Source organism: Alternaria postmessia (genome assembly GCF_024291825.1).
Source record: "Alternaria postmessia strain BMP 2775 chromosome Unknown scaffold_1, whole genome shotgun sequence".
NCBI lineage: Eukaryota > Fungi > Ascomycota > Dothideomycetes > Pleosporales > Pleosporaceae > Alternaria > Alternaria postmessia.
The window spans coordinates 606,436-629,538 of record NW_026260074.1 but is presented as its reverse complement, the minus strand read 5'-3'; the positions used below and the strand labels follow the sequence as shown (position 1 = coordinate 629,538).

Below are 23,103 nucleotides of genomic sequence, written 5' to 3'. Positions count from 1 at the left end.
CACGCTATAAGGCCACCCAATATAACGACAGGATGCGAATACGTTATACTGAATACGCTCAATGGCCAGACATTGCAATTAGTCTTTCGGTGCCACCGTAGTGATCTTTACATAGCACAATTGGAATACGATACGAGAAGTGAGCACATCTTCATCTGCCAGTACTGGATACCAATTAGCGCAAGCCAATGGATTTGATCAATTGACTTCATCGTACATGCCCCAATCCGACTAAGCGTCACGCAGCCAACCTCGCAGCACAAGTATGTCATGTTTGGCGATAGCTTGCATGAGCCTATCCAGCCGTTGCATTAGGGACGACGCGATGGCGTGCAGCTGTCTTTACCCCGCTTGGTCGCGAGTACAGCAGCTACCACAAACAACCCCGCATGCCCTTGTGGTTGCTCCACGGAGGTCGTAGGTGGCTTGCATGCTTTGTGCCCAGGTATCTTTCTTATCAATGTTGTGTGGATGGACATAAGCCAGGAAGGCGAGTGACGGGTGACTAGCGGCAAATGTTGGCAAGGCCGTGAATCTTTCCGATGTGCTAGGGTTCTGTGGAATAGCAACCCTAAGGTTTGAACAACAGACGATTAGTGGAACCATTATAGTTCAGTTTTGAAGTCTAGACAAGTAGAATGCAATGTGTAGATGTGAGTTAATTGAGACAAAGGTTTTGAAGCAGCAAGGACATGTTCACAGCAATATTTTCGATTGGGGTATTAATTGAGACAATGAAATTATGCTTCTTGGTATACATGAGAAGACTAGCAAGACGTGATGAAAAATTAACCTTGCTTTCAGGTGGGTTCATCAATCCCGTACAAATATCCAAATACACATCGCGTCATAACTGGACGACGACCCTAATTTACTCATCATCCTCCTCCTCAACAGCGCGGGGAGCAAGGACGTAGCGGGTTGTGCCGTGCTTGTCCTTACCGTGCTCGAGGGACAGCTTGCTGAGGGCAGCAATCATGTTCTCAATAGCAGGGTTCTTGCGGCTGCGGTCCTTGCGGCCGAGAGTGTCGAGCCATGCGATGCGGTTAAGCAGGTAGTAGACGATAGCAATGATGATGGTGACACCAATGGAGTAAGCCCAGACAACGACAACGGTGACAATGTCGACCCATCCGTCGTCACGGAACCTGCTGTTGATGGTAGGGGGGTTGGTTTGGTAAGGAGCACCAGACATCCAGCCGAAGAGGGTGAAGATGGTCGCGAGAGCGTCGACACCGAGAATGGCGATGATGAGCTGGAATGAGGGGAAAGTCTTGCCACCACGAGTAACGAAGATGAGCCAGTTCTCAGTAAGAGCAACCTCGAGGAACAGAATGGGCTGGATAGCACCGAAGTTCTGGATGATACCTCCGCTGGGGATGAAGAGAGTACCACGGACGATCCAGGTACCGAGAGCGAGGAGGAGACCAAGGATGACGGAGATGAACCAGATCTTGGGGAGTTGCCATTCGACGGGACGTTGCTCAGAGTGGGCGTTGTCGTAAGCGACAGCGACGGTGGCCAAATCAGCGAAGAGAGCAAGGAAGACGATGAGCTCAGCGCGGATAGTCTCGTTGAGGATGATCATGGAGGTGACAAGGTAGACTTCCAAGTGGAGACAGAGAGCGATACGGTACTGGATGTAAGCCTTCATACGCTGGAAAATCTGGCGAGAAGTCTTAATGGCCAAGACGATGGTGGACAGACCGGGGGCAAGGAAGACGATATCAGCGGCAGCCTGAGCAGCCTCAGTGGAACCCTCGACGGCAATACCACAGTCAGACTTCTTCAGGGAAGGAGCATCGTTGACACCGTCACCAGTCATGGCAGTCAAGTGACCACGCTGTTGAAGCATCTCGACGACCTGGTACTTGTGCTCAGGGAAGACTTCAGCGAAACCGTCAGCGCGCTCGACAAGGTCGTGCTGGGTAGTACCAGTGAGACCACCGCCGATGAGCTTGGAAGAGTTGTAGACCTTGGTACCGAGAGCAAGCATCTTGCAAGTCTCCTTAGCGATGGCAATAGCGTCACCAGTCAACATCTTGACGGGAACACCGAGCTGCTGGGCCTCAATGATGGTCTGAGCGGTATCCTCACGAGGGGGGTCGAACATGGACAAGAGACCGAGAAGAATCCAGTCACCGTCGTTCTTCTGGTAAGCGACACCGAGAGATCGGAAACCACGGCGAGCGAACTCGGCGGCCTTCTCCTTGTAGAGGGTAGCGGTGACCTCGTCGCAGTTGGCAAGGTTGACAATGGCCTTGGGGGCACCCTTGGCGCAGACGTACTTGTCACCACCCATGTGGCAGACAGCGGTGATACGCTTGGAGACGGGGTCGAAGGGAGTGAACTTCTCAGTCTTCCAGCCCATGTTGAGGATCTCACGAGCCTTGGGGTAGCGGCGGATGGTAAGAATGGTAACCTTGTCAATGGGGTCGAGCGACTTCAGGTTGTGGGAAGAGGCAAGAGCAGCGACAGCCATCATCCAGTTGACGTCCTGGCCCTCAGCGACGTAGGGCTCACGGAGAGAGAGCTGGTTGGCAGTGAGGGTACCAGTCTTGTCAGAGCAGAGAACATCGACACCAGCAAGCGACTCAATAGCAGTGAGCTTCTGGACGATAGCCTTCTGCTCAGCGAGGTAGGCAGCACCGACAGCGAGGGTGGTGGTGGTGACGACGGGAAGACCGACGGGGACACCGACGATGAACATGATGAGAGCGTAGTGGAGAAGAGTGACGGACTTGTCAGTTCCCTCGCGGGCAGTGGCAATAGGAATGTGACGGAAGAAACCACCAATCCAGGCGAGCAGGATGAAGAACATGACGAGGACGAGAAGCGCCGTTCCGATGGAGTTCATGATAGCCTTGAAGTGACCCTGGTCCTGAGCGCCCTGGACGAGGGTAGCAGTGCGACCGACGAAAGAGTGCTTAGCAGTGGTGATGACGATACCGTAGGCCTTGCCGCGCTTGCAACCAGTGGTGTAGTAGGCGACTTCTCCCATGTACTTGTCGACAGCGAGAGACTCTCCGGTGATGGACGATTGATCGCAAGCAACGAGAGGGTGGCCCTGAGTGATGGGGTTCTCCTCGTCGAACTTCTCCTCATCGACGTCGTCATCCTTCTCGTCCTCGGGGTCAGCGTCGTGGAACTTGTCCTCAGCCTTGAGCTTCATGTACAAGTCGAAGTCCTCAGGGTGGTCGTAGCCGCAGATAAGACGGGCGTCACCGGGGACGGATTGACCCTCCTCAATAACGACGATGTCACCGGGAACAAGCTCACGAGCGAGAATGGTCTGTTGCTGGTTGTCACGAACGACGGTGGCCTTCATGGCGATATCACCCTTGAGCGAAGCGACGACATCAGCAGCCTGCTTCTCCTGGTACCAACCGACGATGGCGTTGAGCAACAGGATACCGCAGATGACACCGAAATCGACCCAATCCTGAAGACCAGCGGCGAGAAGAGCAGCGAGCTCCATGACTATGATGCGTTAGTTTGGCGCTAAACAAGTTTGTGCAGGGATGCTTACCGTAGAGAATGGGACCAGTGAAGTAACCGATGAACTGCTTGAGAAGGTTGGTCTTCTCAGAAGAGATTTCGTTGAAACCATAGCGCTTGCGACGCTGCTCAACGTCGGACGAGGTGAGACCGGTTCGGAGCTCAGTGTTGAGGTCTGCAATTCCATGTTAGCAAAATTCCTCTTGATCGTGTTGCTCATTTCGGATGCTGCAGAAGCGGGTAGTTTGGTGGAGCCGGGTTGCATGATTGGCTCCACCATTTCTGCCGCTATCGCGTCGCTAGCAGGGAGCAGCTTGAGCGCGGACCATGCCAGCCACCAAATGTCGAGGTAAAGCTCAACAAAGGATGAATTGGCGAGGTAGGTTGAGCGCTGCCGCAAACAGCAGTGCTATGTGATGCAGGTGCATGCAATCGAGTGAGGAGCAGGATGGTGAAACTTACAGTCGTCGGGGACGGCACCGGCATCCTGGATGGGAGTGGCAGCGGTAGCTGAGCCAGACTTCCAGAACTGCCACCAGGCCTTCTTCTTGGTGGTTTGCTCGGCGTGAGGGTTGGTTCGGGTGTCGCGGTAGAAGAGGATGTACTTCTGGAGCGCGGTGTATTCGTCCATGCCCTCGAACTCGGTCATGGAGACGATGGACTTTTGCCGCTCAGCGGCGCTGGACGCGCGTGGGCGCTCAACATCGTCGTTGGGCGCCATCTTGTCGAATTAGGGAATGCTGTTTCTCGTATGTATTATTATATCCGGTAACTCTAGGCACAGAGAAGGCTTTTCCGAGGCGACTTGACGATGAGGTTGAGTGTCAGGTCGAATGTGCTGTGCAAATGGGTAACTGCAAGCAGGGCCTTCTCTGTGAAGAAAATGTAATGGGAGCGGGAGAGGCTCTGGTTAAGTAGCGCGGCAGGAACTCACCCACGTATCAACCCAGGGAAAAACTCAGCAAGGACCGACCTTTGGCCGCTATGAGGGATTTATGATTGTCATAAAGCTAACCATGGATGGGGATTAGCTCGAGCCGAGAGTCCCGGGGGTGAATTTGCAGAGATGCGGCCCGTGCGGGATACGCTACATCATCGGCGCGCGACTGCGAGCAGAGATTGGCCGTCGCATTCACCGGCCGAGGGTGATGCGCTGATGACGGAGGGCTGACTGCCGTTGACTACCATCCCGTGCATTGTGCAGGGCGATTGAGGGTGCCGGCTGCGCGCAGTTGCGAGGGCAGGCTCGGTGCCAGTGTGCCAGACGCTGTGATTGCCTTTCCCTCGGCGCATGTTCGCGACTCTTGCTCTACTCCACTCAGCAGCGGCAGCAGAGATTAAGCTGGAGATAGCGCGACAGTCCGCGACAAGCGTGCAGCGCTGCAGGGATCAGCTCCCATGACGTTTTGGCAAGAGCGTCCGGCAAACAGCTCCTCCACGCACCTTGCTCACTCTGGCGGCACCAAGCTTCTGCCCTCACACATAGGAAAGCTTGAATGCTTGGCGCCACCGCGAGCCACCCAGCCCGCATGCGAGGCATTTTTCGCCCCGTACGAGAGAGCCGCGTATCCAGCGCTGCTGCTCCCCACGCCTGCGCGACTTTTGCATTTGCACAATTTTCTTCTAGCGGCCTTCCAGACCCACGAACCAAGATATGCCACTTATCCCATCAGCCTCAACTGCATCCGTCGCGCCATAATATCCGACTCCCCCCATGCAATACGCGCGACCAGCATGCCCAGATGAAGCAATTGTTTTCTGCCCCCCGCGTATCGGCCGCCGACGCTTCTGCACAAAGCACCGCACTCCATGATTGAGCACGGCCCTCGCGGCTAAGGGGCGCGTCGGGGCCTGCCTCAAACCAGCCTTAGCAATTCATTACATGTCCCATATCGGCCGAATCAGAGGCCCTGCTCGCCCTGCGTCGCCTGGCCAACGCCTCCCAATTACCGTCCATGTTATGGTAATACAAACTGCGAGTCCACACGTCCAAACCGCGCCGTTGCGATGCCACAGTTTGACGGTTGCGCAGGGTCTGCTGGTTGGCTGGACCTGGCCAGCCTCCATGCTGCATCCATGGATTGGCTTTGCCATTGGTGAGGCGCATGCGCGATTATGCCCCATAGCCAGACCGTGGAAGGCCTTCCCAACGAGGAAGCCGCGACGGTGTGACACGTGACCTCATTCCCTGTGGGTGTGGCTCGCTGGCTCTCGCCTACCTTGGCTGGCTGCACGACTGCCGATGCTTCGCCGGTACACCAGTGAGCCTCACCGCATTTGCCTCCAGAACGAGTGCGGGAATAATCATCGCACCCACAAAATATCACACACCGTCGCTGCCGACACCAACCTCTCCATGTCTGCCCCGAGCAGCCCTGAGTCGCGAACCCCCACCGGTGTCGGTCCGCCACCGTCACGCGCTGTGCGGCGCCATGCTGTTTCCATGTCGCCCGACGTCTTACCTGTCGAGATATGGCACATTATTATCATGTATTTAGACGATCGTTGTTTCGCCTGGTTTGTGCTGCGCCAGACGTGTCCCTTTCTGGCTCATGTGACGGAAGATGTCTTCGCACGATACGTCTCGCGTACCTGCAGCCTACGCTTTGCGGGACAGACACTAAGGACCTTGCTGTAAGCCGCGTTTCACCTGCCACTGCTCGGGAAACTTTCACTCACGATGCCAGCCCTCCTGATCTCCGTGGTGATACTCAACCTCCAACCCCCCAATATCAGGCCGCGAATGTGCAGCTACCATCGTTTCGCTTCCAGCCCTCGTCTTTTGTTCCCGCAAACACTAAGGCCCGGCTTGTTCTGAAACTATCTTCACCGGCAACTGCTCGCGACACGCCATCCTTGCACCAGACATATGCAGGGACAGCCGACTTGACGAGCCGCCTCACTCAAGTCTTCTTCCAGCCAGGCGCTGTTGCAGACGCCGAACGCACCCGTTTGCTCAACCAAGCGCACTTTGTGCTTTTCAATGACCAATTGAAGAGCATACGCCTTCCGTCGGCTGCTGTCCATGTTGCTGCCCAGGAACTATCCCTAGATTGGCGCCAGCTCTGCCATACCTTCATGCGCGACGAATTCAAGTGTCGTTTTGGCTCCAGCGCATCGGTCGCTTGGTGGAGAAAGTTTCCTTGACCGGCTCTTGTGTCCCACATCAAAAGCCTACGTATCAGTGCCGCGAAACAACAACACATTCTGCCGCCTGGGCAAGCACACGAATAATCTAATTATCGTTGCACCTCAAAATGGTTTTTGATGGCCCGCCAAGCAGCAGATCAATTTTGCGCCAGACGGATCTGTGTAGATCGTCCTTGGCGTTGAGCACACCCAACTCCATCTGGCGATCAAATGTGTCCGCTGTGCGCGATTCCTCCTTCTCCGCCTGGGCACTTAGTTCTGCAGTCTGTGTCCGGATCATTATCGTTCACCAGCCGCATTTTACTTTAGGACAACTATGCCCAGCCTCTCCAAGCGTTGCACTTGAGTGCGGGATTTCTGACATGTCCTTGGCTGCCCTCGCGGGACTATCCGAGCCGTGGACTTTCAACCCTTGACTTTCATGAGACCATACGACCTTCCTGAGACAGCAGTCGTTGTGCATCATATTGCCGTACGACAGTTTCGTTTGGATATAGTTTCTAGATGACATCGCTTCAGGGCCACATCATCGTCGTCGTAGAACGAACATGGATTACCCACTGAATGATCCTCATCAGCAATGCAGTTACCCCAGAAATGAGACAGTCCACCTCCGTGGGGATGCCAAGCCAAGCATTCGGTAGTACACGCGTTGCTTCTCCTCGCTGAACAGTATGTCAGCAGATTACGTGTAGTTGTCCTCCGCTGCCAAGTGTCTCTGTGTCGACGACAGTCTCGGCGGAGACCGTGTACCACACAACATGTATTCTCCTGTCTGTGCATCATCTTGGCCACCTCGCCTTGTTACTTTTCTTAATTGCACTGCACCGTGTGTTACTTTGCGGTACTTGATCGCTCTTGCACATTTATTGGGGGCGACCTCCATCTGTAATTGGTCGATACTTGCTCACTATCGTCTATGATGAAAAGAAACGGTTCGATGCGCAAGACATTGGCACCTATGCCAAGCCAAGAAAGGAGTACGTTGGCAAACACTATGTTGTATTCATATGTCTCTCTATCAATAAGTCTGAGGGATGCTCATATACAGCTGATCAGCAAGTACTACGTCTCCTTTTCCGTTGTGTCTGCCAAGTGTGAGATTTGAATGTATATTGTTTCGCAGAATATCAATGAGATAAAGCTCTATATTTTAGAGTAAACTGATGTAACATTGCTCTTCTGTTGGCCTTTGATGGCCTATGGTTCAGTGCTGTGCGATGCCTTGCATCGCGTGACCCGCCCCACATTCGCCTCTCTGGAGTATGGACCCCGAAAGCTCCCAAAATGCGAAAGAACTAACTCAAATACTAGTTTTTGTGGAATGAACCGCTCAGAAATTAGTATCTCGTTTCTACCGGTCAAAGTGGAGAGCTGGTGTTAGTGTCGAGGTAGCATCGTTCGTCCACTTCGCTAATTTCACATTTTAGTACGCAACAGCAACTAGAACGAAAATTCGGCGCAGCACCATCCTACTTTAGAATACTATGAAATCTACATGTGTGCATGAATAAAGCCAGGAGATCAGTTTGCCCTCATTTTTGAAGCACGTTGTATTATAAGACAGGTCCAACTCACAGGCCTTAGTGTAGTCTGTCCCGCTTTCGCATCCACCATTCTATACAACGCCCGTCCTCAATGCCGCCATTGCACTCCCCATAGCAGTAACAATGTGATTCGCCACAGGTGCTACGGAATTATGCGGAAACAGGAAAACATACCTCACCATAACATCACGTCCATCTTCCAATGCATGAATCCCACGACTCACGCTCCTCCCCTTACCAACGACCTCGCATCCAAGCATAAGTCGCATATTGGAAAGCGCACTGTTACGCCAGCTCGAGTTGATAGTCGAGTAACTGAACGAAGTCGCAGGGTCTTCCGCCAAGTAGATGCCTTTTCCGTATACGGCGCCGGTGCGTTCCAAAGATGTGCCAGAGCAAACGACGAGGCCTTGGGTAAGGATTGCCGGGAGGCGGTCGAGTGATGTGCCATGAAAGAGTACTGTAGTTTCCGAAGAGGGTTTCGGTAGGCGGGACAGGTATGCTGTTTCGAGCTTTGGACTCGCATTCGCGAGCACAAATTGATGGGTACCTATTGGTAAGTTTTTAATCTTACACAACCCACTCGCTGTAGCTATATAGCCTCGAAACTGCGTACAGGCCCATGAAATGAGCTTTTCAGCGTCGGCATGGTACTTTTCAAGGACTCTGGAGATGTGGACTGCGTCACGGATCACAGAGAGCTTTGGGAGAGAGTTGAGGATTGCTTTGATGGAGCTGGCTGTACGTATAGGGCAGTCTGGGAGGAATTTTAGGGAGCCGGTACAAGCTGCGTTGTACACAGAGGATAAGAGCATGTCGACGGTGAAGATGTCCGTCCGAATTTCTGGTATGCGGATCTCTAGTGGGAGGGAATACCTATGATGCTCGTGATCAGCGAACGTACTATTTGCAGCTTCGTATGTAATGTCGTCGTACCATAGCTGCGCACATGCGACAAGACTGCAAGGCGTCGACCTTCGTAATTGCGCCTTCTTCGCTTTTTGGTCTGCTCCACAGCAGACACACACGCGGCCCATTTCTCTGATGGTACATGAAACGGTGGAATAAAACCCTGCTATCGTTACATCCCGGCTGATAATGTGCTTCAGAATGAGTCTGTTAAGCTGCCATATGAAGACACTTTGCGGTGAAAAGCATACATGCTCGTGTGGCACTATAGACGACTCATAGCAAATCCATGGGATATGTTGCATAGTCTCAAGATCAGCGTCGCTGTCGTAATGTGTACAGAATCTTGGCGGCGTGTTCCCATAACGGTTGAGATACAACCGTACGAGTAAGTTATTTGCTGCGCTTGGTACGCCCATGGCGCTTCGTTGTAGCTCAGTGTACGAAGCGAGCGAGAAGCCCATCTCGACCTCGTCATCGTCTATCAGCTCGACTAGATCAACAATACCAGCAGGCAGTTCCAGTATTTCCTCTTCAAGGAAGCTAGTGTCAGGCACGTCATACTCCTCAAGTAATAGGGCGGTACCCACAGGGTCTTTCATCTTGAGTGCTCGCTTCAGACCCTCGAGGCGATCGGCTTCTCGCATAATTTCTGCTTCAATGCCCTCCCAGAATGCTGTTGCTTTGAGAAGCTCCGTTTCAGGTATTGCATTACTGTATACCTCCAAATTGAGCAACCGAGCGAAGCAGTCAATGATAGTCTTCATCTCCGGTTTCACGCCGTCGTCTTGGATCCAGCCAGCGACCATGACCTCAGCCACTGCTAATGGAATGTCGTATCTTCTTCTAGGAAAGACGTGCTGTGAATGTGGTTCGATGTCCTTGGGGGTCGACGAATCGCCTTCTAGAGTGGTTTTGTATAGTTTGCATGTGCCCTCGTAGAAGACATAGTCTCTCCCAACAATCCTATTGAGACCGGCTTGTTCGTGGGTAGGAAGGCCGGGTATATCTAAGAAGCCAAATTTCGCATCGAAAATTTCTTGACAAGCTAGTATGGTGTCGTCAGCCGCGCCAAGTAGTTTGTGCAAGCATTCTTTGACTTCGTGCACGTCCGACCTCTTGCCGGATAACCATATAACGATCCTCTGCATGATCGCCTCGGATAGACTACCTTCAGCTCTTTGGAGACATGAGAGTATAGCGAGATTCTCTGTTCTCTGTGATTCTTTGCTTGAGGAAAGAATTGAGCGTACTGCGATGGAATCACCACCCAAGTCTTCAAGAATCATCAGAGTACGACTAAACTTGTTCACCTTCGATACCCAGGAAAGAAGCTGAGGGTCCAATAAAGATGGTAATGTATGCTCTTCGGTGTCGTAGAAGACTAGATCCTTGAAGAGTGTCTCGAGCGATTGCATGAACGAGAGCCAAGTTTTAGTGTCCATCGTTTGGGCCAAGTAATCAACGAGGGCAGTTCCGTTCCTTGCTTCGAGCTTATCGTCTTGATCCAGCCATCTGTACAAGAGAGATCTCCAACACTGCGTGCATCCTTTTCGGATGGCCAGAATGTTCGTCAAGGCAATGATGGCTTGCCGCGAATCATTCTCCGCCACTTTAACGATACGTAACATGTCCCCAACAAACGTAGATTGTTGACCTAGACCGAGATCTACGGCAAGCTCAAAAATGCACTCGCAGCGATGTACTACAGAGTGACTTATATCTCTCGAAACAAGGATTGCGAGCATGCGCCGGTCACTGTCATTCACTCCTTCCACAGTGTTCTCCCAGACCTCCAAAATATCGCGCAACGCTCCGTCAACAATATTGCAAGTCGCGTCCATATTCAGTAGGTGGTCGAGACAGTGTTTCTCGATGATTACTTCTATCGAGTGTCGCGCCTTGATGTCTTCTGAATAGGATCTTGATAAGATGGACCCAGTGGTGATGTCAGGGTCAATCCAAACGAATGCATTCCTTGTCTGCACTTCATCTAAACACAAATTCTGAGCTGCGATATAGATCTCCTTGATCGAAGTCATTCGTTTGTCACTTGGCCAATCTCGCATCTTGGTCTGGAACTCAAGCCTCAGCTGTGGAAATACGTGTGTGGATGCTTTAACGGCAGTACAAAATCCATGTAGCTCGAGTAGTAGACGTAGCCAAGCAGGGGTGGTGACCTGCTCTCGTATGACAAGTTGGCATTCGCGGAAGCATTCCTCAAAGCCGTGAAGGAACCAATCGTGGAGGAAAAGTTCGCGGAGAGTTGTCGCTTTAGGTTCCTCGAGAATAACAAGAAGCCGTTGAAGGGGGCTGATATGCATTCCACAAATGTGCTCCTTCTCAGACCATATTCTACGAACAGCGGCAAAGTAATCGTCTTTGGATTTATGGCCAATTTCCAGGGACGCATCCAAAAGATCTAGCTCGCTCTTGGTGATCGCTCGTCCTGTCGTCAAAGATCGGAAGAGGTTGAATAGGCTTTCACCATAGGATATTGACGTAGAAACTGAATCCAAGCCTCGCAAGAGTCTTCCTAACACGGCGGCCAAGCATACTCTTGTAAGCTCAGGAACTTCGATTACCAGACCACGATAGTGTATCCATCTGCGTTGCTCGCTATAGTCCGCTACCAACCCATGGCGTAATGTCCTTTCGGCGCCAGTAACCAGATCAGGCCCTTCCAAGGCCAACAGATCGAGGACAGTCGACGTCCATCTGCTGTTTAACTTGGAATATCGTGTGAGGCGATCGACGTCTGGTCTCCATGAAGCCCACATCCTCCAGGCCGGAAATTGCTCATCGAAGATAATTTCTATGCTGAGCGTGCCTGATGAATCAAGAGGCAACGATACGTCCAGTGTTTTCATCCAGTCTACTGCTTGCTTAGCTGCGACCCAGTCACATGTTAATCGGTGACCTTCCAGTTGGGCTGCATAATCCTTTATGGCTCTGCGTAGAATCGCCGCGAAGTTACCAAGGACACCTTGCATGTTCCGTGTTTCGAACTCCTTCAGGGCGCGCGTCACGCCCTTCAGGTAGCGGCCGGCTGCGCTGGCGCCGAAAGTGGAATAAGGCAGAAGCATACGTGCCCATTGTGCTTCTAAACGTGTTGTTGAGGCAGGGTTGCCTTCATTCGCGGCTATCAAGCTCTGTAGCCATGTGTCGAGACCCCAGTAACTTCCATATACGATATTCGTTTCAGCAAGTAGCAACAGGCTGAGGCTTTGCGTTGTCATAGCATGTGCTACAGCAGCTACTGCGATATCTCTTGTCCGATGTGTTTGAACCAGTTTTGTCAGTCTTATATCTGTATCTTCCTGACTAAGTTTGCCCTTCTTCTTGAGATAGGTATCGGTGTGGTTACGGACGAAGCCCCATGGGAACCGAGGATCTGAGGGGTGCAGTTGCCCAGCAGTGGCCTCCACCTCTTCATGCCATAATTGACTGTCTTCGACCTTCTTGAAGAATGTGGGATTTTTCAAGGGGAGTGTTCTCTTGGCCCAGGACATACGTGAGCGTTTGTCGGTGGTTCGTCCGGCTACAGGAGGGATGATAATAGCGGCGTCCATGCTTGTCATGTGTCTTTGTAATATTTACTTTTTGCCAAAGAATATGTGATAAAGTGGGACTAGAAGACAGGGCTGCTTGTAGTTTTGTCGCGAACGGTTCGTGCCAAAGTATCTATGGATCTGGTACTTGGGAAAGAGATATGAGAACATCCGAGCAAATTGTGACTATCCAGGGCGATGCGCCTAAGAGTACGACCCACCCGTGCTTGTTTGGTATGATTGGGAGACCAGCAAGGTCTGGAGTAACAAAAGATTTGGTAGTGTTCGAGGAGGTACAGCCAACCGGCTGAGGTAAGTGAACCTGATGAGCAAGTACGAACATCAGATATTGGAGACCCATTCTTGGGCGTGACTTCGAAAGCATAAGTCCAATCGAGTACCTAGGTATGCTGTCCATGTGTTGAGTGGGCTGTTACTGCAGGAAACCAAGACTTCGTGGCTGCGCACAAGGCTGAATAGGGTGGCTTGTACCGAATGTAAGTTGACCGGCTCCCAAAACAGCTAGGGCCATGGCGATTGGTTAGGCTGACCACGGTACTAGACAACGGTTAGCGAATATACGAACATAGGAATCCAATGTAGAGGACCACTGGCGGAAAACACTTGGCAGATGAGCCTAGCAAGTGGGGTGTGGGGATGCCTTGTGGGCTGTATGATCTAAAGGTCCTTGGGTGCCGCGCCGGAAACCGGCATCATCCAATCGCAAAATATCTCCATACTTAAGGCCGTAACCTAGAATACCATTGAAATGATTGTCTGTGTGATGTGCTTGACCATAGCCCATATCTTTACAGCCGCCTACAGCCGTTAGGCATAACGTATCACCCAAGAAGGCACTAAACCACTATCGCGAAATACACAGGGTTAATATCTGAGCCGAAGAAGCTACTATAAGCTCTTACATGGCTGAACAATTCCCTTGCTCTGTGTCTGGGGCGACACCACAGTTCCTTCGTAAGTGTGCAGCGGCTTGCTTGATGAAATCGCCCGTCTTGTGAAAACATACGAGATTGCCTTTTGCGTCCCGTACTGCCTCACCGATGGTGAAGTCATAATACTGTCCGGTGTGAGAGTCTTTGGCAGGGCATTTAAGGCTTTCTATCGCTTTCTGCTCAAGGTCTGGCACTGCTACGACGTTAGCTGATAGAGCGCCATCGTCTTAAGCGATGACTTACGGGTTGCAATATAAAGAAGAAACTCGTCTACTGCTTTTCGACTGGGGAGGTTATCGCTACTTTGATCTTCCAGCAAAACCGCTGATAGCTTCTCCATCCGGACGATCGTATCAGTCCGCACACCCTTGGACATTTTGTGCTGCTCAACGCGGAGAGCCGCTAAAGAGCGGCCTGTTGGATGTAGGAGAATTCCCTTGACATCTTTCGGTGTGAACATCTCTTTGCTGAGAGGGTTCCGAAATATACCACTGTTTGCCTGTATAGCCTGAACGAGTTCTTGAAGAGGGTTTATGAAGTCAGCAAACGTAGCACGTATAGTTCGCACATGTAGAATTACGCACCATCCATCGACCACGCGTAGTTGTCTTCAGTTACGTAGAAGTCCTCCCTTGCGATATCCTTGACCTCGTCTCCGAGCATAGTCTCGTCATTGACATAATTTCTTTCGAGATGTTCATGCTCAACGTGCATGAAGCCTAGCTCGCAATGGATCTTTAGCTCATCAGGAAGCGCCGATTCGATTGCTCTCCGGCGTGTGACAAGAGCATCGCGGATGGAATCGATACTTGCGCCTGAAGGCGTGCCATTTGGCGCGCGAACCCACTTGAGCATGTCTTCCAGATCTGTTATGACAAGGTTGGTGGCCTCTTTGGAATTGTTCCGAACATTGCGCGCTACAGAACGAGCACTTGCAGGCGGTCGCATCCCAATGTAGGTGGCGTTATCGTCACCATCTACCATAGCATGGACTTTGCCGAGGTTTTTGGATTGGGGCAAGCCGGATTTCCTCTGGAGGGCCTGTAGACGTAGCAGGTTAGCGAATACGTGAGTTGCCTTTGCACGTATATTTTGGTATCCAATGACCAGGTCTCGCTGCGAATCGTCCAAATCGCCGACCGGCTTTCCCAAGATCAAGTCCGAGTGGTTTGATTCACGTTTACGTATCGGTTTAGCCTTATGTCGGACATTGTTGATAACCTCGCCCCGTGATTGCGTCAAAGACGCGGGCTTGGCTTCGGCTGCCTTCTTTTCGGGCGCTGGAGGTTCTGGCTTCTTCTCGAGAATCTTCAAGAACTCGGCAACATCAGAGTCTGTTGGATCCAAACTCTGAAGTTTCTTTGCCTCGTCTAATGCTCCTTCTAACCATTCGTTGCCGACTGACATGTAATGTTCAATAAGCAGCTTTCTAGCACCTATGCCTGGTGGATGTCGGGATATATTCTCGTAAAGTTCTCCGATGTAAGCCATGTCTGGACCTCCGATTCCAGAAACGCTTGTTGTTGCGGCCATGACTGCTGGGGTGTCCGTTATGCGGATGTATCGTAGTACCAGAAGAAAGACTATGAGCTCGGTGTGAGTGCCTTTGAAAACCTGCGCTCTGCTGGTCAGTGGATTATGTTAGTCGCATAAAGGCATCAAAGTCTGAGAGCCATAAGGCTGAACCAGCGGGTCGCGGCCCCATATAGCTGGCCCGCTACATATGGTGACCGGTGACTATCAACCGCAGCACTGGAAAAGGCGGCGCAGGCCCGGAGTACACCAGTGGCTTAGCGCAACGCTAGTGTTCCCTATACCAACCATGGAGACAACCGCCTCTGCCAATGGTGGTGAAGCAGATAACGTGCGTGAGAAGATTACCCATGTAAATGTCATAATGCCTATCGGCTTTCCAAAGTACGTTTTCACATCAGCCTCGCCGTTCTATGTCGCAAGCCTGCCTTTAGATCTAGGGTATCAAGCTCTCTCTAGTGAATCAACCCCAATCAGAATAACAAATCCGGATATTCTCCCAAAACCCCATCCTTTCCGCCATCAAAGAAGTCGTGCATGCCGTCCATTGCTGCAAAGTTCTCAGCCACCTTCAAGCCCCTTAGTCGCTCTGCCTCGATAACGTCCCAGTTCCAATCCTTCGCCTCGACAGCCTTAGGCAGAACATCGCCATTCGCTTCATATTCTTCAGGTACTTGTCCCTGATAGACCCAGCCTTCTGGCTTCATTGGGACCATATCGGCATCGATCAGCGCCTGCTCAGGTGGGACTGTAATTCTGCCTCTCTTGATAACATACTTTGCAATCGCAGTTGCATATACAGCGCCCTTCAGCTTTTCGAGATCCACGTCCTTGTTGCTCTTAGACTTCTTCCAAGGTTGCAGTGTCCAGCTCTCTGGTTGTCCTACACCGGGCTTAACTAGATGTGTGACTAGATAGAACCACTTCCTGTCCCAGCAGAGGAGTCTTGTCCACATCTCGTACTTCTTGTACGGCAGTATCTCTTTCTTGAACAGACAGCTTATGCCACCTAGCGCGATCATGTGCTTACCCCGTGTGCCTTCAGTTGCACCTACTGCTCCTGCTACTGCATTCTTCTTGGCGCCATAGAGACGACTGTTCTTCCTGATACCGTTACGGATAAGTGCAGTGAAGAGATGTGTACGTGATATGTCCATGTCGCTGAAGTAAGTGCTGTTGGACTTGTGCATGTTGTAGTCTGTTTCGAGGAGCGTAGTGCGGGTCGAGGTTATGATCGGTTGGAAGAGCGCATGCGGAGGGATCGGGGTCGGTTGGAGATAGAGCTGATAGAAGAAGGCACGAATGAAGCGTAGCTATGTCAGTCAGCTTGATGTTGCGGTTCCAAGTATTTCGCTCAGTACGTACATGCCATACGAACGGCAAATTCTTGAGGTTGGCTAATGCGAGAAGAATCGCTGCTATCCTCCACACACCTCCGGGCGCGTTGTATCCTGTCCATTTGGCGAGCATAGCCATCAGGTTGCCTCTCAGCGCAGGTTGCGACACGAGTGCTGCTATCGACGCGCCCGCAACGACGATGCTAGCCGTCTGCGCCATTGTGACCATGCCAGAAGGCAGCTGTTGATGTAATGAACGACAGGAAGGAGCGGACACGTTCTTGTACACCAATCGTCAGCATATGACACCTCATCCCTTGCGAAGGTTCAGGTGCATTGCCTAATCGCGAGCCGAGGCACGGAATGTTCCGCGCTAGAAGCATGTGGACGAATGCGCAGATCGGCTTTATCGATTCGCAACTTACTTGCCTTCTAAGTGATCTCAGCACATAGTCGTTCAGTTCAGCGACTTGGAGTTTAGCTTGTCAGCAGCACGTGTCTGAATCGCGCAGCTCATCTGACAGACCATCGACTTAGCCTACGACCTCTTCTGGGACAGTGAATCCAATACATGCATACTTTCAGGTATCAATACGACTGGGATTTTCAGCTCACCACTGGTCGTCGGTTGTGGTATTCTTGTACGTTGATCTTGACCAATCGAACCAGAATACCTAGATACGACGCGTATGGCTGCAGCTCAGCCTCGTTGCAGCCGCGGTCAACACCCTTGCCTTTAGGCTGACAACCTAGTCTCTCTGATCTTCACTCTCCAGAGATTCCTTCGAGGTACGGTGAGGTTTTGAAATACCAGCTAAAACTAACACCGTTACGCCAGCTTCACTTCCATTCATTACGCCATTATTCTCGGTCACAAGTGATACCTTTCGCTCGAAGACGTTTCCAGCCTTCAAAGTGTAGACGAGTTGCAAGTAAATACGGAAGAAAGCACGCTACTCGGAAGAAAGGTCATGGATCGTATGTAGAAAGGGCTGATCGACCGGTACTTCAAGTATTCTCCAAGATGGTAAATAGTAATTATTTGTTTGTGTCTCTGTATATGATTCCTAGTTCGTATGCAATATAGCATATGGCTTATCACTGAATAGCAAATGGGTATATAGATGTGGCCAATTTGACCAATGCCTGCAAGCATGTACATAACGCCGTCATACCAACATGCCGCTTGTCATCACTTCAACTCGCAAAAGTGTATCACTGACTGCTTCTATCCTTCCACCGCCGCCCAAATCTGTGTATAGCCTTCACTGGGCTATGCCTGTCCACTGCGCCGATTGTGGTGTGCGCAAGGATTGAGGTCGCATCTGGTGAGCTCGTGTACCACATGGGTAGGCATGTCTATAGCCGACCTGATGGGTGCCGTCCCGTTCCCGGTTGCTGATGAGTCGTTCAACACGTGTCGAGTGTTAAGGTTCCTTTGTCGTTCAGCCTGGTGGCGTGGCTCGACGGGTAGATTCACTCGTTCGAATAGGTGTGGATACACTATCTCGCTGCATATCCCTCATCGCTTCAGCATAGTCGTTCTCAGCAACCAAATCTCTTCTGTTGTGGTTGACCATGTCGTCAATAAATTGGTGTTGTTTCTTCTGCACGGGTTGTGCATCCGCCCTCATTGGACCGTCACCTAACGCACTGGGTACGATATCTTCCGGATCCAATCCAGCATTAGAGTCCCGGTAATCCGGTTGATTGGGAAACATGACTGAGTCTTTGTGAGGCCTGCGCGCCCGCTTTGGCTTGTATGGGAAGTTGCTGGGATGTATGTAGTCGCCATCTGGGCTGCGCACATTCTGAAGCGCATTGGCTTCCCTCTCCATCTCTTCCCACGTGGCGACAAGGTTGTTGTCAGGACGACTCCGACTATCGCTCATGTCACCCGAAAAGCTGCCCAATCGACTGATCCTGAAGGCTCGCAGGCGGTCGAGCGCCACCTTGAAATCGTCGAGAACAACAGAGTCCGTCAGGCACTTGAAGACAAATGCAAACTTCCAGAAGGGATTGATGCCTGTAGGACCTGGAAGACCAATAGCCCTAGTAACGGTAAGAATGTCTAGGATGATGAAGATTATGCTGAGCAACATGGACAACAACATGATGCCGAAACGTGGCGAGATGCGTATGATTTCTTTGAGGCTCAGTTCGTACTGGGTCTTGATGACCCAGAAGAGATAGATGGTGGTGAAAATCCACCAAGGATCGCGACATAGCGCCTCGTACGGTCGTGTAGACAGAAATATCTTGTTAACGCCATGGAAGTAGGCGAAGTTGGCGTATATCTCCAGGATCCAGTATGACTGAGCGAGGATTACAGTGCCGATGAAGATGTAGCTGACAGGCTTGGAGAGAAATGGTTTAATCTTCATCCAGGCAATGACATTATGCAGAGACCATGAAGCGTTTAGGAAGATGGCGGCAACGGAGAGCCACCACGCGTGGACTGGACTGGGGAAGAAGAGCCAAAATCCTTGCCATATGCCGAGGATGAGCTAGAATTGATCAGTACGGACGTAAGCAGACGTATTAATGTGGACTCACTTCGAGTAGAATCAACTAGATGGTTGTCAGCGGTGGTCATTGCTCAAAGGGCTTCTCTACTAACCTTGTGCAACAGCACGCCTCGCCTCATGTTGGCCAGCGTGATGAAGGCCATGATGATGAGGGACCCAACCAGATAGCCCTGCGCCCATGCTTCCAGTATGAGTTCCTCTGGGTCACTGGGCTTGGGCACCACTTCATGCTCCTTCCATTGCATATCCGGTATGGGACTCATGGTGTTCGCAGAATTTTCGATGTCGGTTCCGGAAGCCGGGGCAGATGCCGAGGAAGCGTGCTGTGATGTCACAACGCGAAAAGCTTCAAAGTCAATCTCAGCACTTTTACCATGGCAGGCGTGGGTGTGAGCGACAAGGACGGGTTTATGAGGAAAGATGGGGAATGAGCACAAGAACAAACGGGCGCAGCTGGGCGTTTCTCGTGGCGCGCCAGTTCTCCGCATCTCGCCATGACCTTTACGGGCGACGGTCATCCTGGAGGCTCCGGGGGCCCGAGTGCGTGCATGTTGGTGCTTTGCCTAAGCAAGGCGTAGTGCGACTGAATCATGGCCGTGGCGCTCAGTCGGCCACTGGCACCACGCGGCCAAGAAGTGTTTGTCGAAGCTGTAAATACGCCAGCCGTTGTCGACATAGCATCGAGGCCCTGAGCCATTGGCTGGCCCGGCAAGTCTTTCGCTGACGCCCCCGCCACCACGAACCACTGCAGTGTTTGCAGTCCGACTTCCGCAATGGAATGGGGACTGGATGCGCAAGCTCGTGCGAAAAAAACTCCCCCAGCTGTTGTGAAAGCGGTAAATGGCAGCACAGAGGTGCGTACCATGTAACAAACACACGCGTTGTGGTGCCTGGCCGGCTAAAAATTGAAGCTCAGCACGCCTTGACCGGAACTGGCTTACCTTAACGCCGAGTGCTGGCAGGTGCATGCTGCATGGATGTTGCGGCGGGTGAGCGACATGGGGCTCAACCGACGCTGCGGCCTGGGCCAGTGTCCTGGAATCTGGGGACGAAGTCTATCTACATTGTTCATCTCCTTGCATCTAGTCGTTTCGTGTGCGAGGCTGATTTCGCTTGAAGGATAGTCCATCACTAAGCGTCCTTCTTTGTGTGGAGGACAATGGTGGTAGTACGTCAAAGAACATGTCTCAAACGAGCAACGAATGGCGTCTCTGTAACGTGACTGCACAACAGCTGCAACAGGTAAACCCTTCTGCTCAGCTTGCGACGACAGATGGCTATGGAGTACATGAGGTGAGATGGTTTTATCCGGAGGCTGTGCCCGACGCAAATAGGCCAATGGTCTATAATGGTCGAGGCATGTGTACATGGTGGTGTTGGTGTCGCTGCCGAGGGACGTCTTGGGCCCTGAAGCGACTAAGGAGCGTTATGATTTCAGGATCGACAGGTGAGGCCAGCACGCGCCTGCAGGTGTGGTTAATCTCCCGACGTCAACAAAAGCCCAACCAAGGAAAAAGTAGCTTCGGCACCCAAATCCGATACTCGCAAATGCGATAGTTTCGCTGGTGACAAAAGTCTAATGCGACGACCGGGTCTCTGGGTCATCCGTGGACCTCGTACTGCATAATTGTCCAGCACAAAGCTTCTGTGCATGGACGAGTGCGATGATTGCGACGGCCAAGGTGGCGTTGGCGACGATGTCAGGCGCAAAGGTTCGGCAGATGAGTAGTGAGTAGTGAGTAGTCAGCATGAGGGGGGAGCTTCGATGAGTTTCGACTCATGCTGCATGCAGCCTTCAGTCACGGTGAGTGAGGCACATGGCGACGCCTTGGGGAGAACGCGCTAGCTGCCCCGCTGAAGTCATGGACAGTCGCCGCGTCCAACATTATTTGTGGCCGACGCGCGCAGAGTCCCGCCCTAGCTCACGACATCCAGCGACTGCAGCAGAAGCATCGTAATTCAACATGTTCAAGAAGAAACCAACTGTAGGAATAATTCCGCACGTACTCGCGCTCAGACTAACCCTCGCCAGATCAAGCCCCTCTCCCCGCTCAAGTCTAGCGACCGCCGCAGGACCGCCGACCAGATCATCGCCGACTTTGGCATAGAGATTCCCGTAGAAACCGACGCGAGTCCTGAAGACAAGACAGCCTCCACCGCCGGCCTGACCGCACTGCGCAAAGCAATACTCCCAGAGAATGCCCTGTCGGCGCGCTTCACCACCACCGCAGGGCCCGACCTCAAGCAAGTGTCAGGAACAATATACGTAGGCAGCCATGAGGGCACAGGCGGACATCAGAGAGTCCTGTGGGTCAAGGTTGGCGACAGGATGTACCCTACCGTCTACACCCTCTGGCACAACCCCCGCATAGTCCCGCTGCTATACACGCCACTCGTCGTCGTCGAGAAGATGCAAGGAGGCGCCGACTTGATGACGCCTGGTCTTCAACGAGGCCCGCCTTTCCCCAAGAGAGCGACCAAGGGCACAATCGTCGCCGTTGCAAGTCTCGAGGCTCCGACTGTCCCCATGGCCGTTGGCGAATGCACCATCGACGTGAGCGCGCTGGGCAAAACCCAAGGCACCAAGGGCATTGCTGTCTCTACCTTCCACTGGGCAGGCGACGAGCTGTGGTCTTGGAGCTCAACAGGCAAGGCGGGCAGTGAGCCTCCTGGTATCCTCGAGGGCTGGGACGACGACAATGGCGACGAGGCGAGTCTCGCTGAACGCACCGCAGCCGTAGACTTGGATGACGAGGACGGCGGTGTTACTCTCGATGCCACTCCCACCCAACGGTCAGAGGCGGAGAAATCACAGGGTGTGCAAGGCGAAGATGCGCCATCTAACAATGACTTCATCGACGTTCTTGAAGATAAAGAGCTGACAACCAAGGGTATGCCTTTTCCTCTTCACTACATCAATCATCTGCTGACAAGCTTCAGAAATCGATGAAGCTTTCAAGAACGCATTCTTGTACGGCGTCCGCTACCACATGGATCACAATAAGGGCCATCCTTCCTACGGCCTCGACTTCCCGCTCTCGCAATCAAACGTCAATAACATGCTCGTCCAACCATTCCTCCCCACCTACACCCCCGCGCGCACCGCTTCGCTCCAGATCAAGAAGACAAGTTGGAAGAACCTCAAGAAGTTTATCAAGTATCTAGACAAGCAACAGATTGTCAAGTGCAAAGACCGCGACGGCAATGAGGTTGTTGTACTCGATATTGATTTCAAGGATCGCCAGGTTGAGTCGTTCGTTCCCTACAGGTTGCCAAAGAAGGATACCCCAGCCGCAGCGAGTGCAAACGGCAAGCCAGCTGCACCCCTATCCGCCGAGTCTTCCGTTGGCCAAAAGCTAAAGCTTGTCTCGGTACTGCGGCCCAAGGAGAAACTAGCGCCTATACTGGGTGCCTCCAAAGCAGACCCGCGCGGTCTCTACACCCCAGCGGAGCTGAAGCAGCTTCTCATTGCATACGTAGAGGCGGAGAACTTGATCGACCCCAAGAACAAGCGTCTCATCCGCATCAACCCCCAGCTCGCAGATGCTTTACTCGCTTCGTCAGCAGCTGACAACGCCGCGCTGTCGTCAGGAGTCATGCCCAGAGACTCCCTGGCTGAACGCATGGTCGCTGCGGCATCCCCCTTCCACGCCATCATCCGCAACGACGCCGACATTGCTGATGCGAAGCCCAAAGCCGGTGCACCACCCAAGATTCAAATCACGCTGGAAACGCGCAGTGGTAACAAGACAGTGACCAAGGTGCATGGTCTAGAACCATACTACATCTCACCACAGCCGCTCGCCGATGAGCTGAGAAAGACATGTGCAGGTAGTACGAGCGTCGATAAACTGCAAGGATCAAGCCCCAAAGCCCCTGTTATGGAAGTCATGGTCCAGGGTCCTCAGAAAGACGCCATCATGAAGGCTTTGGAGAAGCGAGGTGTGCATAAGAATTGGGTGGACGTTGTAGATAAGACCAAGGGTAAAAAGAAATAATCCTGCTAGGCATTAACGTGGAGTAAATGATACCCAACTTGCCTTCTTCATTCATCGCTTTTCCCATCTATCAGGAGGCATCACGGGATATATCCATCA

General features: G+C 52.2%; 7 protein-coding genes across 7 annotated transcripts; 2 read left to right on the top strand and 5 right to left on the bottom strand.

Moving 5' to 3' along the window:
* Positions 1-871: 871 nt before the first annotated feature.
* On the bottom strand, positions 872-4,219 carry J4E82_000220 (uncharacterized protein; the record flags this gene model as incomplete). Its single annotated transcript, XM_051726542.1, has 3 exons — positions 872-3,480; positions 3,530-3,673; positions 3,961-4,219. 3 exons carry the CDS (start codon positions 4,217-4,219, stop codon positions 872-874), a joined length of 3,012 nt encoding a protein of 1,003 aa, XP_051593724.1.
* A 1,635-nt stretch (positions 4,220-5,854) lies between these two features.
* Positions 5,855-6,645, top strand: J4E82_000219 (uncharacterized protein; the record flags this gene model as incomplete). The annotated part of the gene is made up of 2 exons (XM_051726541.1): positions 5,855-6,132; positions 6,186-6,645. 2 exons carry the CDS (start codon positions 5,855-5,857, stop codon positions 6,643-6,645), a joined length of 738 nt encoding a protein of 245 aa, XP_051593723.1.
* A 1,621-nt stretch (positions 6,646-8,266) lies between these two features.
* On the bottom strand, positions 8,267-12,616 carry J4E82_000218 (uncharacterized protein; the record flags this gene model as incomplete). The annotated part of the gene is made up of 4 exons (XM_051726540.1): positions 8,267-8,745; positions 8,812-9,071; positions 9,132-9,964; positions 10,052-12,616. The coding sequence occupies 4 exons, from the start codon at positions 12,614-12,616 to the stop codon at positions 8,267-8,269; spliced, it is 4,137 nt and encodes a 1,378-aa protein (XP_051593722.1).
* Positions 12,617-13,574: 958 nt separating this feature from the next.
* J4E82_000217 (uncharacterized protein) lies at positions 13,575-15,141 on the bottom strand (the record flags this gene model as incomplete). Its single annotated transcript, XM_051726539.1, has 3 exons — positions 13,575-13,801; positions 13,852-14,127; positions 14,193-15,141. 3 exons carry the CDS (start codon positions 15,139-15,141, stop codon positions 13,575-13,577), a joined length of 1,452 nt encoding a protein of 483 aa, XP_051593721.1.
* Positions 15,142-15,614: 473 nt separating this feature from the next.
* On the bottom strand, positions 15,615-16,698 carry J4E82_000216 (uncharacterized protein; the record flags this gene model as incomplete). The annotated part of the gene is made up of 2 exons (XM_051726538.1): positions 15,615-16,454; positions 16,507-16,698. The coding sequence occupies 2 exons, from the start codon at positions 16,696-16,698 to the stop codon at positions 15,615-15,617; spliced, it is 1,032 nt and encodes a 343-aa protein (XP_051593720.1).
* A 1,225-nt stretch (positions 16,699-17,923) lies between these two features.
* Positions 17,924-19,269, bottom strand: J4E82_000215 (uncharacterized protein; the record flags this gene model as incomplete). The annotated part of the gene is made up of 2 exons (XM_051726537.1): positions 17,924-18,985; positions 19,099-19,269. 2 exons carry the CDS (start codon positions 19,267-19,269, stop codon positions 17,924-17,926), a joined length of 1,233 nt encoding a protein of 410 aa, XP_051593719.1.
* Positions 19,270-20,970: 1,701 nt separating this feature from the next.
* On the top strand, positions 20,971-23,004 carry J4E82_000214 (uncharacterized protein; the record flags this gene model as incomplete). The annotated part of the gene is made up of 3 exons (XM_051726536.1): positions 20,971-20,991; positions 21,039-21,897; positions 21,947-23,004. 3 exons carry the CDS (start codon positions 20,971-20,973, stop codon positions 23,002-23,004), a joined length of 1,938 nt encoding a protein of 645 aa, XP_051593718.1.
* Between the last annotated feature and the right edge of the window lie 99 nt (positions 23,005-23,103).